This window comes from Trichomycterus rosablanca, chromosome 8, assembly GCF_030014385.1.
Source record: "Trichomycterus rosablanca isolate fTriRos1 chromosome 8, fTriRos1.hap1, whole genome shotgun sequence".
NCBI classification, from domain to species: domain Eukaryota; kingdom Metazoa; phylum Chordata; class Actinopteri; order Siluriformes; family Trichomycteridae; genus Trichomycterus; species Trichomycterus rosablanca.
This window is the reverse complement of record NC_085995.1, coordinates 2,112,045-2,131,086: the sequence shown is the minus strand read 5'-3', so window position 1 is coordinate 2,131,086 and position 19,042 is coordinate 2,112,045. Positions and strand designations below refer to the sequence as shown.

Here is a 19,042-nt window from a genome sequence, read left to right as displayed (position 1 = left end):
CAACCACCAGATTTAAACACCGAATAAATTCAGAAGAATCTGGAATTTCTTGCAGAATGCAGTCAGACTAAATTTGTTTATTAGGATTTTAACATGTTTTGCACTTTGGTTCCATTCATGACAAGAACGGTAGTTACTCGTTACACAAGGTTATATTGAACACAGTCTCCAATTCACCTCACTTGCATGTCTTTGGACTGTGGGAAGAAACAGGAGCACCCGGAGTAAACCTACGCAGACACGGGGAGAACATGCACACAGAAAGAACCCTGACCTCCCCGCCTGGGGATGGAACCCAGGAGCCCCAGTCACACGATTGCACATTAATGAATCAAACTCGGTCTGAGGGTTTGCCACATTTCTTTATTTTCATTTTCGTAAGAGCCTTGCAACTTCACTGACAGAGCATAAATAAAAGAGTCACTAGGAAGACCGTGTACAAAATGAAGACGGATAAGAAAATACTTACCTATAACCTTTAGGGTAAAAATAATAATCTGCAGGCCTTTTAAAAATGGGTCGAGAAGGTCTTTGTTTTTCCTACTGATTTCTTTCAACTTTCTTTTTTTTTTAACCACAAAGCAGAACAAACAAGATTTCTTATTACTGGCACGAGCGCTTGTGATCGTCTGAGTATCGGTCAGAATCGACCCGTCATGATGAGCAGGTTAAAATAGATAAAGACGCAGATCTGCTAACTAAAAAGGCAAAACGATTCATGTCGGCACATCAAAACCGATCGTTCATTTAGCAACACAAGTTCAGAAGTACGACACGGTCTGTCTGACCACCTAGGAAGGAAGGAAACTCACAATCTGAGATCACGATTTTGACAGGGGGGCGGCTCCCACGTACACTTCCACACACAGAACAGAACGGAAGCCAGCCGGCGTGAGCGAGCGAGCGGATTCGCCGAGGAACACGAGTCTGTGGCTACGAGGTCAGATGGGAGTGATGGTGCTGAACCGCAGGCTCTATAGAGTCTCTGACACTGAAGATAACTGAGGAGGTGTGATGGTTAGGTAGTTGACTGAGGAGAACGGGACCGGGGGTTTAGAGGACGGGGGGACGGTTCAGGCGCTCTCGCTGCTTTCGCGCAGCAGCATCTTGACCAGGTGATCGGGTTTGGCTCCGTTGGCATAGTGCTCCCACATCTGCAGGTAGAGGCATTCCAAGTCTATGGTGTACTGCTTGGTGTTGAACAGGGGGCTGCAGATGCGCTGCTTCCAGACTCGCGAGCGGATCTTCTTCAAGCTGCGGGACGAAACGAGAGGAACGAGTTTAGATGTGCACGGATGCCAATACTAACTACACTATATGGTCAAAAGTATTGGGACACCCATTGTCTGCGACTGTAGCGCGTCCAATTGCCTGACTGAGTCATGCTTCATGCTTCCTCTCCACTGATGACTGAGGAGAACGAAGCTAACCCACGCCCCCTCCGACACGTGGGCGGCAGCCGTACGCATCTTGTCGCCTACACTTGACGAGTGCATACGCGGATCAGCACCGTGTACGGAGAGCCACACCCTGACAGCACTCTCTTCTCGTCTCTGTGCAGGCGCCATCAATCAGCCAGCAGGGGTTTGTAGTGAGACCCTGTCCGACTTAATATCCCACCCCTATATGAACAACAGCCGGCAGGCAGAGCTGAGACTCGATACGATGTATTCGAGATCCCAGCTCTGGTGTTCTAGAGTGTGTTTTTATCGCTGTGCCACCTTTGCTACCCCTTCTCATTACGGACTTCATGTGTTTCCACCACAACACTTGCTAACAGGTGTAATAAATCGAATATATAAAGCTTCCGACTTTGTTTCTCTTGGTTTTAAAGTAACTCCAGTGTTCTGGACAGAGCCCCGACCTCAGCCCCACTCAACATGCCCAGGCATACAAAAACTCTTGACTTAATGGGCACAAATTCCCAGAGACATATTCCAAAGCCTTGAAGGAAGCCTTCTCAGAAGGGCGGCTGTTGATCTAGCTGAAAAGATCGCAGGTCCCTCTATTTTAATACCATTTGTCTTTGAAACAGGATGTTCAACAAGCTTAAGGTCAGGCGTCCAAATACTTTTGGTCACATTTCTATCATGCAATGCTTAAATGAATGACTTTTACTTATTTAATAACTTGGCGATGATGCCAAAAGGACGTTTTTCTATGCTGATGCTGGCATCTTTATTGCGCTCAGGTGGCCCCAAGATGGACTGGTGCCCTGTTCATGGTGTTTCCCAATGGAATGGGACCCACCACGACCCTGACCAGTATTAAGCAGTTGATAAAATTAATCTTTATATATACTGTATATCATAACATAAATTCACATCATGCTAAATAACATGGACCAAATAAACCAGATGTTTATTACTGTATGAAATCAAGTATGTGGACACCTGGCCATATTTGTCATATATACATATACACGTGTACAGTACAATGACATTTAAGCTTGTTTGGAAGCTGGGGTCAGAGCCCAGGGTCAGTCGTTGTACGACACACCTGGGGCAGACGTGATTAAGGGCCTTGCTCAAGGGCCCAACCGTGGCTGCATAGCAGAGTCTGGATTCTACCCACTAGGCTACCACTGCCCTACAACCCATTCCAAAACCGCTGGCAGGAAATCACATCGACTCACAACTCCATGTCTGTGCCGAGCTTGACCGCCACGTCTTCGTAGTCCTGCCGACTGTGTGCGATGAGCTCTAGGCATCCCAGGCAGGTGAGCTGAGAGGCGGCCACCCGGGAAGCAAGCGTCTCGCCTGCGAAGGAATCGGACACGAACGTAAAGCCGACACAGACGTGATAGAATTCCTCACGTTTCTCAGACCTAGACACCCTTATATTATGACTGACCTGGCATGGTGACCATAGGGGTGCCAGCCCAGAGCACGTCCATGCCGGTGGTGTGCCCGTTGCAGAGTGGCGTGTCCAGGCAGACGTCGGCCAGCTGGCCGCGCCTCACGTGCTCCTCCTTGGGTGCGACGGGGGAGAAGATGATGCGGCTGGCGGGCAAGCCCATGTTCTGGGCGTACTGCTGGATGTTGGGCTCGCCCACAGCTGGAAACCGCAGCAGCCACAGCACACTGTTCGGCACGCGTTTCAAAATCTGACGGAAGAGATAAAGAAATCAAATGAGCAACGTGACAGGATCGTTTACTTCATCCTGCGCCAGTTCTAGTGTCGGTTCTACACACTTACATTAGCCCACATCTGCAGAGTCGGCGGGTCGATCTTGTAGAGCTGGTTGAAGTTGCAGTAGACGATGGAATCCTCGGGTAGACCATACTGAGAGCGGGTGGTCACCACGATCGTTCTGGGAACTTCCTCTCCTGTGGCGGCCTTGTTATTAATCTTAAAAATAAGATGCGACGTCAGAATTCTGCCCCGAGTTAAACAGAGGACTGGCACATGCTTTGTGCTAATTAGAGGATGTCTCAAGACGATCTATTTCCTCGGGGGCTCCCGTTAGGGGTCGCCGGCGGATGGTGATCCGCATTATTGATTTGGCACAGTTTTTACGCCGGATGCCCTTCCCGACACGACCCTCCCTATTTATCCGGACTTGGGACCGGCACTACAGTGCACTGGTTTATGCACCCCAGCGGCCGGGTACCTACAGGACAATTCAGTGTCTCCAAATAGCCTGACTGCATGTTTTTGGACTGTGGGAACGCAGACACGGGGAGAACATGCAAACTCCGCACAGAAAGGACCCGGACCACCCCACCTGGGGACCGTGCTTAGCCACTTAGCTACCGTGCCGCCCTACTGTTTATTTGCTCAATTTAACAGAATGAAATGCTATACAGGTGTGTTCATCTGGAATTTGACCAGACTGGTTTCATAAAACTGTATTTCATCATTTGTTGGATTGAATACAACATTAGTCTTCGACATCTTGTGGAGCCCAACCCGCAGTGACCCTGACCAGGCTAAAACGCTTGATGAAAATGGGGGGGGGGGGGAAAGCACCACCACTCCCAAATTACATGGTAAGCATCTTCATGATGAACTTTGGCTGAAACACTTGAATACAATTCTCATGTACAATGGGATGTAATGTGTTTGTTTATTTAGTAACATAATTGTTAGATGTGGCTCTAAAAACAACCAATTGGTCAGTTAGTTTTAAAAATATATTAGAGGGGAATTTCTAGCTGTTCAAACATATGCACACTTGCATCAACCTTCTATAATATCAAAACAACACAGTAAAACTGGACTAAAAGAAGGTAACACACATTTACAGTATTGTGTGTAGTGACCTACACCCTATACAACATATATATATACAGGGGTTGGACAATGAAACTGAAACACCTGGTTTTAGACCACAATAATTTATTAGTATGGTGTAGGGCCTCCTTTTGCGGCCAATACAGCGTCAATTCGTCTTGGAAATGACATATACAAGTCCTGCACAGTGGTCAGAGGGATTTTAAGCCATTCTTCTTGCAGGATAGTGGCCAGGTCACTACGTGATGCTGGTGGAGGAAAACGTTTCCTGACTCGCTTCTCCAAAACACCCCAATGCTGACATTACCCTGGATACCGTGGCTCTTGATACATCACAAAGACTTGCTGTCTTGGTCACAGATGCGCCAGCAAGACGTGCACCAACAATTTGTCCTCTTTTGAACTCTGGTATGTCACCCATAATGTTGTGTGCATTGCAATATTTTGAGCAAAACTGTGCTCTTACCCTGCTAATTGAACCTTCACACTCTGCTCTTACTGGTGCAATGTGCGATTAATGAAGATTGGCCACCAGACTGGTCCAATTTAGCCATGAAACCTCCCACACTAAAATGACAGGTGTTTCAGTTTCATTGTCCAACCCCTGTATATATATATATATATATATACACACCAAATCATGTGAGTAAATACTGAAGAAGCATCTACAAGCAGTAAAATACAACAGTAGAGCAAAATAAAAACAGTTTCTGTTTGGATTGCTGCTAATTTTACAAGTGTTGTAAAATAAAAGCCAACATTTACCAGCTTTATTACTGATTACATTTGATGAGTAGAATTAAGGTTTAAAACATACACAAGATCCTCCCTCAGTCGATAAAACTTGACTGCTACAGTGTCACATTAATATGCTGGTACTAAAACTCTTATAAAATTTTACTAATTAATTGCAGTTCTGAACATATTTCCCAGGGATTCCTTGCGCCCAGTGTTTCCCGGTGGAACCAAACCTGCAGTGACCCTAACAGGGATAAAGCGGTGGATAAAAATAGGATAAAAAAAACAAACAAACATTTTTAGTCTAATAACACAATCTAATAACCAAATAAAGTGCAGGGCTGAAATACGAATCCTGTCAATTTCCAGAAAAGATGAACGGAGGTTAAACGAGAACACGCTAAGATGTCTGGAAAAGCAGCAAACTTAAAGAACTACACATGGACTGGATCAGCATTTGACAAGATATTCAGAGGTATAAATACTTAATCCTTTGCAGCCTTACTAAGTGTGTCATACCTGCAAGGCTACAGTCCCAGATACTACAACCTCCTCGACTGTAAAAATCTGGAAAACAACAACATATTGACATTCCATCTGTCAACTACAGCTCGATTCTCTTTATTAGATGATCTTGGGTGTGATTGAAGCATCAATTAAGATCGCGTGCAGAATTACGAGAGCGGAACAGAATCAGCTTCTGCAGCTTCTTGCATTAACGAGCCCCATCACAAACCCATAAAGAAAATCCTGGTGAGCTGTCTAATGTTTGATGCCACTGTTCATTAGCAATTATTGTCAATTAGGACGAATAATGTTAATCTGTTTTAGACATTTACCAGTGCACTCCCAAGCCACCCGAAACCCGAGAGCTGTACCCCACCCCATGCAGAGAGAAGATCGCTTCTACAGACACCAGATTGTTAAGATCAGCATTAAAGCGTACCTGGGTGGTAGCTAGGCCGTTGCTGACGGTGAATCCGTTGATGGTGACTTGAATCTGGCCCTGGTTGATCATGTTAATGATGGCCTCGGCTGCTGTGTTCATGGGGATGACTGGCATGGAGAGGGTTCCATTGCTGTCTGTGGTCTCCTGGCCATCACACTCCATCTAAAAAGAGGACAAATAATAATAATAATAATAGTTTAAAATCATTCTGCAGCCTCTTATTCATCTAAGGTGTGGGTCACTAGGCTGTCACTAGGCGTACTTTTGGTATAAGGATACATCTATGTTCCCTTTTGATACCTCATTCTCATGTATCAGCAGCTATCGAGTACTGATACCATCTCTAACGTGACTTCTTGATGTTTGCTTATTATAAAATTACTTAGTTAGTTTTGGCAAACAGGCTGTTTTGCATTACAGATTAAGCGTGTTTTGATGACATTTCAGACATTTACTAGTTAAAAACCCTGACATTTAAGGCCACATCACCCAGCTTAACTCCTGTCCAACCTTTTATCATCGACTGATGCATTTTTTTGTATTTTAGAATAGAACGCCTTTACTTGTCATATACACTGATCAGGCATAACATTATGACCACCTTCCTAATATTGTGTTGGTCCATGTGACAGCAAATCTGCTGTAATATGTTACCGTTCTCCACCAAACGAGCTAAGAACCGATATCAGTGGACCAAGTGTGAACAAGACCCTAGTTAGATAGACAGACAGACAGACAGGTAAATAGATAGACAGACAGATAGACAGAAAGACGGATATATAGACAGATAGATACTTAAACAGATAGACACACAGGTAGATAGGTAGACGGATAGACAGGCAGACAGGTAGATGGATGGATAGATAGAAAGACAGACAGGTAAATAGATAGAGAGACAGATATATAGATATATAGACAGATTAAAAAAACAGACAGACATAGACAGACAGATCGACAGATAGATATATTGATTGATAGATAGACAGACAGACTGAGAGACAGATAGATAGATAGACAGACAGGTAGATAGATAGATAGATAGATAGATAGATAGATAGATAGATAGATAGATAGACAGAAAGACAGAAGGAAAGACAGATAGATAGATATATTGATTGATAGATAAAAAGACAGACAGGTAGACAGATAGACAGACAGAAAGAGATAGATAGATAGATAGATAGATAGATAGATAGATAGATAGATAGATAGATAGATAGATTGATAGATTGATTGATTGATTGATTGATTGATTGATAGATAGATAGATAGACAGAGACAGAAAGACAGACAGAAAGACAGATAGATATATTGATAGATAGACAGACAGATAGACAGAGACAGAAAGACAGACAGAAAGACAGATAGATATATTGATAGATACAGACAGATCGACAGACAGAAAGACAGATAGATAGATATATTGATTGATAGATAGACAGACAGATAGACAGAAAGACAGACAGACAGACAGACAGAAAGACAGACAGACAGAAAGATAGACAGACAGAAAGACATACAGATAGACAGAAAGACAGACAGACAGAAAGACAGATAGACAGACAGACAGAAAGACAGATACATATATTGATAGATAGACAGATCGACAGACAGAAAGACAGATAGATAGATATATTGATTGATAGACAGACAGACAGACAGACAGACAGATAGACAGACAGACAGGTAGGTGGATAGATAGACAAATAGATAGATAGACAAATAGATAGACAGACAGACTGAGAGACAGATAGATAGACAGACAGAAAGACAGATATAGATATATTGACAGATAGACAGACAGATAGACAGACAGACAGGCAGATGGATAGATAGACAAATAGATAGATAGACAGACAGACAGACTGAGAGACAGATAGATAGATAGACAGACAGGTAGATGGATAGATAGACAAATAGATAGATAGACAGACAGACAGACTGAGAGATAGATAGATAGACAGACAGGTAGATAGATAGATAGATAGATAGATAGATAGATTGACAGGTAGATAGATAGACAGACAGACAGACTGAGAGATAGATAGATAGACAGACAGGTAGATAGATAGATAGATAGACAGACAGGTAGATAGATAGATAGATAGACAGACAGGTAGATAGATAGATAGATAGATAGATAGATAGATAGATAGATAGATAGATAGATAGATAGATTGACAGGTAGATAGATAGACAGACAGACAGACTGAGAGATAGATAGATAGACAGACAGGTAGATAGATAGATAGATAGACAGACAGGTAGATAGATAGATAGATAGACAGACAGGTAGATAGATAGATAGATAGATAGATAGATAGATAGATAGATAGATAGATAGATTGACAGATACAGGAAATTAAAGATTTGTTGGGTTCCTCACTTACCTTGATAACTTTTACATCAGGCAGACTATCCAGAAAAGCCTTGAGATCGATGCCGTTCAGCACAATTCGATTGTCAAAAATGTGCCCGTTAGACTTGAAGTCGATTACGGCTTTTTTCTGTAAAACATAAAGACAAACGCACCGAGAACGATTACAAGAGCGCTTACATATAATTCAGCTGATCTCAAACTTAAAAACTCTCTTATCTTGCCTTAAGGTGAGGGAACATGTTGGCATGGTCTCCGATGAAGAACGTGTTAGGCATGTAGGCCAGCTTCTCCGAGTACTGGTCGGCCACTTCGACTGGAGACGTGTCCTTATCAGAAACGAGGTAATCCATGAAAGGAGCTCCGCTGGTACCCGGGTAGCCGAGCCACATCGCCTGTGGATGAACGTCTCGTCATGTCACGGCATTTTAACCACCGCGATGGAGCAAGTGTAACGTTTATGAGCACGTCCTACCTGGACGGGGGCTGGGCGCAGGGCGAACAGCTCGTTACGGGCTCCCTTGGTGTAGCCGTTCATGTTGACCAGGATGTGGACCCCGTCTTGGTGGATTCTGTCTGCGGCTTTGCCGTTGCAAGGGATCTGTGCGACACATGCATACAAATGATCAGACTGCTGCGTGGAACAGCGTGTAGGGCGTGTTTGGGCGTTTCTTACCTGTGAGAGATCGGTGAAGTGATGAGCCTCGGCCACGACTTTCACTCTGAAGTTGGTGCTGTCGTCAGAACTCAGAGCATAGCAGAAAACCTACATGACGAATTCATCTGGTTAGGAAATGACCGCCCGAGTTATGCACAAAATGACCGAGACGTGAAGGGAACGCACCTCAAACTTCTCCGAGTTATGCATGCCTGGGATAGACTGCATGAGATGAGAGGTGGGGTGGTTGCCGAAGTCGGAGCTGACGTAACCGACGCGCAGCCGTCCGTTACTGGCTTTCAGGTCCTTCGGATGCTCGTAAGCAGGTTTGTGAAGAGCGTTAATCTGTAGAATAGACACACAATGTATATATGTATGTGTGTGTTCACATTTGTGGGCACTCGTGTGCACATGCACAGACAGGCACATCCACTTATATTTTCTTACATTTTTTTATATTTGCACTGTGGTTCACTTTATAATTTATATTTTACAGCTGTTACTTATAATCTACACCAGCCTTACGATGTAAACTGAAATAACACCTCCATATCTATCTGTCTGCCTATCTATCTATCTGTCTGTCTGTCTGTCTGTCTGTCTGTCTGTCTGTCTGTCTATCTATCTATCTATCTATCTATCTATCTGCCTATCTATCTGCCTATCTATCTGCCTATCTATCTATCTGCCTATCTATCTATCTATCTATCTGCCTATCTATCTATCTATCTATCTATCTATCTATCTATCTATCTATCTATCTGCCTATCTATCTATCTGTCTGTCTGTCTGTCTGTCTGTCTGTCTATCTATCTATCTATCTATCTATCTATCTGCCTATCTATCTATCTATCTATCTATCTATCTATCTATCTATCTATCTATCTATCTATCTGCCTGCCTGCCTATCTATCTATCTATCTGCCTATCTATCTGCCTATCTATCTATCTATCTATCTGCCTATCTATCTATCTATCTATCTATCTATCTATCTATCTATCTATCTATCTATCTATCTGCCTGCCTGCCTGCCTATCTATCTATCTATCTATCTGCCTATCTATCTGCCTATCTATCTGCCTATCTATCTATCTATCTATCTATCTATCTATCTATCTATCTATCTATCTATCTATCTGCCTATCTATCTATCTATCTATCTATCTGCCTATCTATCTATCTATCTATCTATCTATCTATCTATCTATCTATCTGCCTATCCGTCTGTCCGTCCGTCCGTCCGTCCATCCATCCATCCATCTATCTATCTATCTATCTACCTATCTATCTTTAGACAGCCACAATGCATTCTATTTTGCAGGATGTTTAATAAAAGCAGAACTAAACACACAAACATTTGCCTAGTTGAGAATTACACAGTCGATTGTGTTACCTTGTCCAAACAGAGGTTGCCGTGTCTCTCGGCGATGGCTTTGCGGAAGCCGTGGGAGAGCGGGTACAGCATGCTGTGGTGAGGGTGCACCGATGGCAGACGGTTCTTTTCCAGCTGGTCGGCCACGATGCTCACCAGCTTCTTCATGCGCTCGTCGTAGTCTGTCCAGTCACACACGATCTGAAGAGAAAAGTCGTCAAATTAATCTAACGGTTCAATTTTAATGGTCTGCTCTAGGGCTGGGCGATTTTACCAAAAAAATAAATCTCGATTATTTTAAAATTATACCCGATTGTCGATTACGATTTCGATTTTTTTTTGTTCTTGTATAATGCAATTAAAATAAGACTCAAATTTCTTTTTTTGCATTGTAATTAAAGGCTGCAGAAGTGCACAAATAGTAACAGCACCACATATAATTATTCTTTTAAGGGACACAAACTTTATAACAATAACGATATCACAATAATTAACAATAATTAAGACAAAATAGATCTAAATTATCTATATCCTTATCTATCTATATCTAAGAATAGCTCACAAACAACTTTTATTTTAAATAATGTTCAGCAGAACCTCCTTACATTAGGAAAAAAACTACAAAAAGTTCTTTACAGGTTTCTTAAAAGGAACACGAGCCTGTACTGTACTGTGCTGTTTCCACCACTGAGTGAGTCTGTATCAGTATCTACATTGGGGGGGGCATCAAGTGATCACTCAGCTCAGCTTTGATTTTGTCCTCTTGTGATTTGGGGGGTGGATACAACATTTTAAACATGTAAGGATGTGTAATGTGTCATTTTAGTCCCATAAAACTTTCAAACTGTATTAACCACTATTATGTGTCGTAGAATGATTCGATTCTATTGAACGGCCCTTTAAGCCAAAATAAAAGAAACCGATTCACGCATTTGGGAGTCGTTACATACATACGGCTCTTTAAAAGGAACCGAGACAAAAGATCCGACTCCCTATCGCAGAATTCACTGCCGCAGTTTCCCAGACGCGATTTTTTTACTCAGTAACGGATGTGATTTAAAATGTAGCGAATTACAATTCTTAGTACAAAACTTACTTAAGTAAAAGTAAAATTACAGGCTGTAAAATCTACTTTAAAAAGTACAAGTACACAAAAAAACGACTCAATTACAGTAACGCGAGTAAATGTAACTCGTTACTTTCCAGCCAATCCTGATCGCTCTCATCGGCTCCGTATTTTGATTCAGTTCAGCGTTGTTTGATTCAGTGAATCTTAATGAAACTCTTCTGTTTGTGTCTCGTTTTGCCGATCATGTTTGCGCTCCTTATTACTGAATCTAACCGTTACCGTGTATAATCCTTGTTGTCTTCCGTTTACTGTTTTGGTTTTCGCTGGTTTTGGACTCTACCTGATTTTGTACACTGTTTTCGCCCTTTTGATATTAAACTTTCCCTGATTTATATTCCGCGGGCGTCTGCTCAGTTTCTGCTTCGTGACATATTGGTATTTTAATTAAAATATAAAGTGTGTAAACAATCGCGATTGTCACATTCTAACATCGGGTGAAAACGTTCATGCGAATTAACCGAATTAATCGTGAAAATCGCCCAGCCCTAGTCTGCTCAACCGTTTGGTTGATCTTACTTTGAGTCTATAGATACTGGAGTAAAAATCAGCTGTATTCTGGACAGATCTACTCCTTGGTTGACGTGCGTTAAACTCTAAAATATTGGTAGATGGTTTGGAATCTAGCTGTGCATCATTTTTGTGATCATCTCAACTGTTTGGTAGGAGCTCATTAAAAAAATACTATGTGCACTAGTAACAAAATATTAATTGTTTTTTGTCGGTATATCCCCAAGAAACTAAGAAATACATATATTTATATTCTGTATTTTGTGCTTATGCCTTTTCTCCCGACTTTAGCGCATCCAACTGCCCGATTGCGTCACGCTTCCTCTCCACTAATGCCGATCCCTGCTCTGATTGAGGAGAACGAAGCTAACCCACGGCCCCTCCGACCGGTTGGCAGCAAGCGTATGCATCTTTTCACCTGCACTAGGCGGGTGCTAATGCGGATCAGCACTGTGTACGGAGAGACACACCCTGATCGACGCACTACTTCCCGGCCCCTGTGCAGGCAGCAGAGGTCGTGCTTGCATCAGCTATGAGGAGACCCAATCCGGCTTACTACTACCCCACCCCTATACGAACAACAGGCCAATCGGGGTTCATGTGGCCGCTCAGCCCAGCCGGATGGCAGAGCTAAGATTCGATACGATGTATTCAAGATCCCGACTCCGGTGTGCTAGCGTGTGATATATATTTCATATATGTATTTCCCCCTTGCAATTTATAGTCCGGTCATCCCTCCCTAGCAGAGACGTGTCTGCTGCAGGCACTGCCGATTATGCCCGCTAGATGGCGCCCAGCCGACCGGCGGCAACACCAAGTTCAGAATCTGTTTTGAATAAGGGCAGGGCAGGGCAGGAAACTACATTTTATTAATTGGCATCATCCTGCAGTTACGCTCCAGTGCGCTTAATATAAAAAAGAGCTGCAAAATGAGTCAGGCTGGTAAAGCCCCGGACAAACAAGTCAAATAAGCTGTCTGACATTTTCTTTAGGGTACAAACGATTCATGACTGTGAATCATGTGAAGGCAGCCAGTTATTATTGTTAGTATTATTACTCGAGATATTAATAGACACAGAGTGATCACAGAGTGTGCATACCTGCAGACAGTGAGCGAGGTTGCAGTACGCATCAGGGAAGTCGGGCTTAAGTTTCAGGGCAGTGCGGTAGGACGCAATAGCTTCTGGAATGTTCCCAGAGTCCTTGAAGCAAAATGAACAGGATTAAATAAACAGATCTGAATTTAAATACATAAATAATAGATAACGTTTCTGTACATGAATCGATGAATCGTTACTACAGAACACCTTGTGTATGGAGGCCAAGTTGCTGTGAGCATCTGCGAAGGCTGGGTTGATCTGAATGGCACGTGTGTAGCACTGCAGCGCTCCCTGGACGTCCTGCATCTCTTTGAGCGTGTTGCCCATGTTGGAGTAGGCATCGGCAAAGGTGGGGCTGATCCTAAAATAATGATAAAGAAGAAAGATATCGAGTATACTGAGATATTAAATATGTTACCAGGGAACAGAGAGCTATAGTACAACTAGGCATATAGTTTTTAACTTGTGCTGTATAGTTTTTTGACTTGGGTTGAACAAAAACAATAATAACTAGAGAGTGCATTTCCGGAGAAAATGCGAGTGTGATTGCCGTGTGCCGGTCGGGCGGGCGCGTATCCTAATGCTTTATCCAACTCGGGGTGTCATCAGTGAGCTTTACGATTTAGAATTGGAACAGCGTCGATATCTCGAACTTTCAAAAAATGAATGGAAGTGAATGGGGACAAAAACCGGGCGTGGCAGGTGGGCGTGGGTTCGAATCCCCATGCTGTACCTGAGTCGGGGTTACATCAGGGGGCTTTACGATATAGAGTTGGAACGGCGTTGATATCTCAAACTTTCAAAAAATGAATGGAAGTGAATGGGGACAAAAACCGGGCGTGGCAGGTGGGTGTGGGTTCGAATCCCCAGGCTGTACCCAAGTCGGGGTTACATCAGGGGGCTTTACGATTTAGAGTTGGAACGGCGTTGATATCTCGAACTTTCAAAAAATGAATGGAAGTGAATGGGACCAAAAACCGGGCGTGGCAGGTGGGCGTGGGTTCGAATCCCCAGGCTGTACCCAAGTCGGGGTAACATCAGGGGGCTTTACGATTTAGAGTTGGAACGGCGTTGATATCTCGAACTTTCAAAAAATGAATGGAAGTGAATGGGACCAAAAACCGGGCGTGGCAGGTGGGTGTGGGTTCGAATCCCCATGCTGTACCTGAGTCGGGGTTACATCAGTGAGCTTTACGATATAGAGTTGGAACGGCGTCGATATCTCGAACTTTCAAAAAATGAATGGAAGTGAATAGGGACAAAAACCGGGCGTGGCAGGTGGGTGTGGGTTCGAATCCCCATGCTGTATCTGAGTCGGGGTTACATCAGTGAGCTTTACGATATAGAGTTGGAACGGCGTCGATATCTCGAACTTTCAAAAAATGAATGGAAGTGAATGGGACCAAAAACCGGGCGTGGCAGGTGGGTGTGGGTTCGAATCCCCATGCTGTATCTGAGTCGGGGTTACATCAGGGGGCTTTACAATTTAGAGTTGGAACGGCGTTTATATCTCAAACTTTCAAAAAATGAATGGAAGTGAATGGGGACAAAAACCGGGCGTGGCAGGTGGGTGTGGGTTCGATTCCCCATGCTGTACCTGAGTCGGGGTAACATCAGTGGGCTTTACGATTTAGAGTTGGAACGGCGTTGATATCTCAAACTTTCAAAAAATGAATGGAAGTGAATACGGCCGAAAAACCGGGCGTGGCGGGTGGGCGTGGGTTCGAATCCCCATGCTGTATCTGAGTCGGGGTTACATCAGTGAGCTTTACGATATAGAGTTGGAACGGCGTTGATATCTCAAACTTTCAAAAAATGAATGGAAGTGAATGGGGACAAAAACCGGGCGTGGCAGGTGGGTGTGGGTTCGAATCCCCATGCTGTATCTGAGTCGGGGTTACATCAGTGGGCTTTACGATTTAGAGTTGGAACGGCGTCGATATCTCAAACTTTAAAAAAATGAATGGAAGTGATTGGAGCCGAAAATCGGGCGTGGCAGGTGGGTGTGGGTTCGAATCCCCATGCTGTACCCGAGTCGGGGTTACATCAGGGGGCTTTACAATTTAGAGTTGGAACGGCGTTGATATCTCAAACTTTCAAAAAATGAATGGAAGTGAATGGGGACAAAAACCGGGCGTGGCAGGTGGGTGTGGGTTCGAATCCCCATGCTGTACCTGAGTCGGGGTTACATCAGTGAGCTTTATGATATAGAGTTGGAACGGCGTTGATATCTCAAACTTTCAAAAAATGAATGGAAGTGAATGGGGACAAAAACCGGGCGTGGCAGGTGGGTGTGGGTTCGAATCCCCATGCTGTACCTGAGTCTTGGTTACATCAGGGGGCTTTATGATATAGAGTTGGAACGGCGTTGATATCTCGAACTTTCAAAAAATGAATGGAAGTGAATGGAGCCGGAAAATGGGCGTGGCAGGTGGGCATGGGTTCGATTCCCCATGCTGTACCTGAGTCGGGGTTACATCAGGGGGCTTTATGATATAGAGTTGGAACGGCGTTGATATCTCGAACTTTCAAAAAATGAATGGAAGTGAATGGGGCTGAAAACCGGGCGTGGCAGGTGGGCGTGGGTTCGAATCCCCATGCTGTACCTGAGTCGGGGTTACATCAGGGGGCTTTACGATATAGAGTTGGAACGGCGTTGATATATCGAACTTTCAAAAAATGAATAGAAGTGAATGGGACCAAAAACCGGGCGTGGCAGGTGGGTGTGGGTTCGAATCCCCATGCTGTACCCATGTCGGGGTTACATCAGGGGGCTTTACAATTGAGAGTTGGAACGGCGTTGATATCTCGAACTTTCAAAAAATGAATGGAAGTGAATGGGGCTGAAAACCGGGCGTGGCAGGTGGGTGTGGGTTCGAATCCCCATGCTGTACCCAAGTCGGGGTAACATCAGGGGGCTTTACGATATAGAGTTGGAACGGTGTTGATATCTCGAACTTTCAAAAAATGAATGGAAGTGAATGGGGACATAAACCGGGCGTGGCAGGTGGGTGTGAGTTCGAATCCCCATGCTCAGTGGGAAGTGAGCGTATCTAAATGCTGTATGTGAGTGGGGTTACATCAGTGGGAAGTGAGCGTATCTAAATGCTGTATAGAAGAGCTACAGTGTGCGTTTGGTGGATGGGGGGGTAAATACTTTATCTTTAAATCCTAGCTCTCGATTTGAGTATAGGAAAATCCCATTCTAAAAAAATGAATGGAAGTCAATGGGACCAAAAAACGCTACAAAAGCGGGCGTGGCCGGCGAACGGGCGGGCGGATCGAAAACGTGTATACAAGCGCTCGATTCCCGTATGGGCCGGACGATTTGGCGCTGGAACGGGGTCGATATCTCGAAAACTGCGGACGAAGAAACGCGGACAAAAAACGGGTGGAATAATAATAATAATAACTAGAGATGTGCATTTCCGGAGAAAATGCGAGTGTGATTGCCGTGTGCCGATCGGGCGTGGGTTCGAATCCCCATGCTCTATCCAACTCGGAGAGTCATCAGTGGGCTTCACGATTTAGAGTTGGAACGGCATTGATATCTCGAACTTTCAAAAAATGAATGGAAGTAAATAAAGCCAAAAAACGGGCGTGGCAGGTGGGCATGGGTTCGAGTCCCCATGCTGTACCCATGTAGGGGTGTCATCATTGGGCATTACGATTTAGAGTTGGAACGGCGTCAATATCTCGAACTTTCAAAAAATGAATGGAAGTGAATGGGGACAAAAACCGGGCGTGGCAGATGGGCGTGGGTTCGAATCCCCATGCTGTATCTGAGTCGGGGTTACATCAGTGGGCTTTACGATTTAAAGTTGTAACGGTGTTGATGTCTCAAACTTTCAAAAAATGAATGGAAGTGAATAGGGACAAAAACCGGGCGTGGCAGGTGGGCGTGGGTTCGAATCCCCATGTTGTATCTGAGTCGGGGTTACATCAGTGAGCTTTACGATTTAAAGTTGGAACGGTGTTGATATCTCAAACTTTCAAAAAATGAATGGAAGTAAATGGAGCCGAAAAACGGGCGTGGCAGGTGGGGGTAAGTTCGAATCCCCATGCTGTACCCAAGTCGGGGTTACATCAGTGGGCTTTATGATTTAGAGTTGGAACGGCGTCGATATCTCAAACTTTCAAAAAATGAATGGAAGTGAATGGGGACAAAAACCGGGCGTGGCAGGTGGGTGTGGGTTCGAATCCCCATGCTGTACCTGAGTCGGGGTTACATCAGTGAGCTTTACGATTTAGAGTTGGAACGGCGTCGATATCTCGAACTTTCAAAAAATGAATGGAAGTGAATGGAGCAGAAAAAACGGGCGTGGCAGGTGGGCATGGGTTCGAATCCCCATGCTGTACCCAAGTCGGGGTTACATCAGTGAGCTTTATGATTTAGAGTTGGAACGGCGTTGATATCTCGAACTTTCAAAAAATGAATAGAAGTGAATGGGGCTGAAAACCGGGCGTGGCAGTTGGGCGTGGGTTCGAATCCCCATGCTGTACCCAAGTAGGGGTTACATCAGTGGACTTTACGATTTAGAGTTGGAACGGCGTTGATATCTCGAACTTTCAAAAAATGAATGGAAGTGAATGGGGACATAAACCGGGCGTGGCAGGTGGGCGTGGGTTCGAATCCCCATGCTCAGTGGGAAGTAAGCGTATCTAAATGCTGTATGTGAGTGGGGTTACATCAGTGGGAAGTGAGCGTATCTAAATGCTGTATAGAAGAGCTACAGTGTGTGTTTGGGGGACGGGGGGGGTAAATACTTTATCTTTAAATCCTAGCTCTCGATTTGAGTATAGGAAAATCCCATTCTAAAAAATGAATGGAAGTCAATGGGACCAAAAAACGCTACAAAAGCGGGCGTGGCGGGCGAACGCGCGGGCGTATCAAAAAGTTGTATACAAGCGCTCCATTCCCGTATGGGCCGGACGATTTGGCGCTGGAACGGGGTCGATATCTCGAAAACTGCGGGAGGAGAAGCACGGACAAAAAACCGGCAGAATAATAATAATAACTAGAGATGTGCATTTCCGGAGAAAATGCGAGTGTGATTGCCGTGTGCCGGTCGGGCGGGCGCGTATCCTAATGCTTTATCCAACTCGGGGTGTCATCAGTGGGCTTTACGATTTAGAATTGGAACGGCGTCGATATCTCGAACTTTCAAAAATTGAATGGAAGTGAATGGGGACAAAAACCGGGCGTGGCAGTTGGGCGTGGGTTCGAATTCCCATGCTGTATCTGAGTCGGGGTTACATCAGTGAGCTTTACGATATAGAGTCGGAACGGCGTCGATATCTTGAACTTTCAAAAAATGAATGGAAGTGAATGGGGACAAAAACCGGGCGTGGCAGGTGGGTGTGGGTTCGAATCCCCATGCTGTATCTAAGTCGGGGTTACATCAGTGAGCTTTACGATATAGAGTTGGAACGGCGTCGATATCTCGAACTTTCAAAAAATGAATGGAAGTGAATGGGGACAAAAACCGGGCGTGGCAGGTGGGCGTGGGGTCGAATCCCCATGCTGTATCTGAGTCCGGGTTACATCAGTGAGCTTTACGATATAGAGTTGGAACGGCGTCGATATCTCAAACTTTCAAAAAATGAATGGAAGTGAATGGGGCCGAAAACCGGGCGTGGCAGGTGGGTGTGGGTTCAAATCCCCATGCTGTATCTGAGTCGGGGTTACATCAGTGAGCTTTACGATATAGAGTTGGAACGGCGTTGATATCTCGAACTTTCAAAAAATGAATGGAAGTGAATGGGGCCGAAAACCGGGCGTGGCAGGTGGGCGTGGGTTCGAATCCCCATGCTGTATCTGAGTCGGGGTTACATCAGTGAGCTTTACGATTAAGAGTTGGAACGGCGTTGATATCTCGAACTTTCAAAAAATGAATGGAAGTGAATGGGGCTGAAAACCGGGCGTGGCAGGTGGGTGTGGGTTCGAATCCCCATGCTGAATCTGAGTCGGGGTT

General features: G+C 44.5%; 1 protein-coding gene across 2 annotated transcripts in view; it reads right to left on the bottom strand.

The window, feature by feature from the left end:
* Positions 1-343: 343 nt before the first annotated feature.
* ogt.1 (O-linked N-acetylglucosamine (GlcNAc) transferase, tandem duplicate 1) overlaps positions 344-19,042 on the bottom strand; it is a 33,529-nt gene continuing 14,830 nt past the window's right edge. Inside the window, exons 10-23 of one of the 2 annotated variants that reach the window (XM_063000320.1) lie at positions 13,275-13,428; positions 13,068-13,169; positions 10,353-10,532; positions 9,145-9,303; positions 8,977-9,066; positions 8,776-8,901; positions 8,525-8,695; positions 8,314-8,430; positions 5,921-6,085; positions 5,494-5,541; positions 3,199-3,351; positions 2,854-3,106; positions 2,636-2,759; positions 344-1,254 (exon numbers count right to left, since the gene is read on the bottom strand). In XM_063000320.1, the coding sequence (XP_062856390.1) occupies positions 1,074-1,254; positions 2,636-2,759; positions 2,854-3,106; positions 3,199-3,351; positions 5,494-5,541; positions 5,921-6,085; positions 8,314-8,430; positions 8,525-8,695; positions 8,776-8,901; positions 8,977-9,066; positions 9,145-9,303; positions 10,353-10,532; positions 13,068-13,169; positions 13,275-13,428 (2,023 nt within the window). In that variant the 3' untranslated portion in view covers positions 344-1,073. The remainder of the gene's footprint in view (positions 1,255-2,635; positions 2,760-2,853; positions 3,107-3,198; positions 3,352-5,493; positions 5,542-5,920; positions 6,086-8,313; positions 8,431-8,524; positions 8,696-8,775; positions 8,902-8,976; positions 9,067-9,144; positions 9,304-10,352; positions 10,533-13,067; positions 13,170-13,274; positions 13,429-19,042) is intronic. The other variant, XM_063000321.1, reaches the window with a different exon arrangement.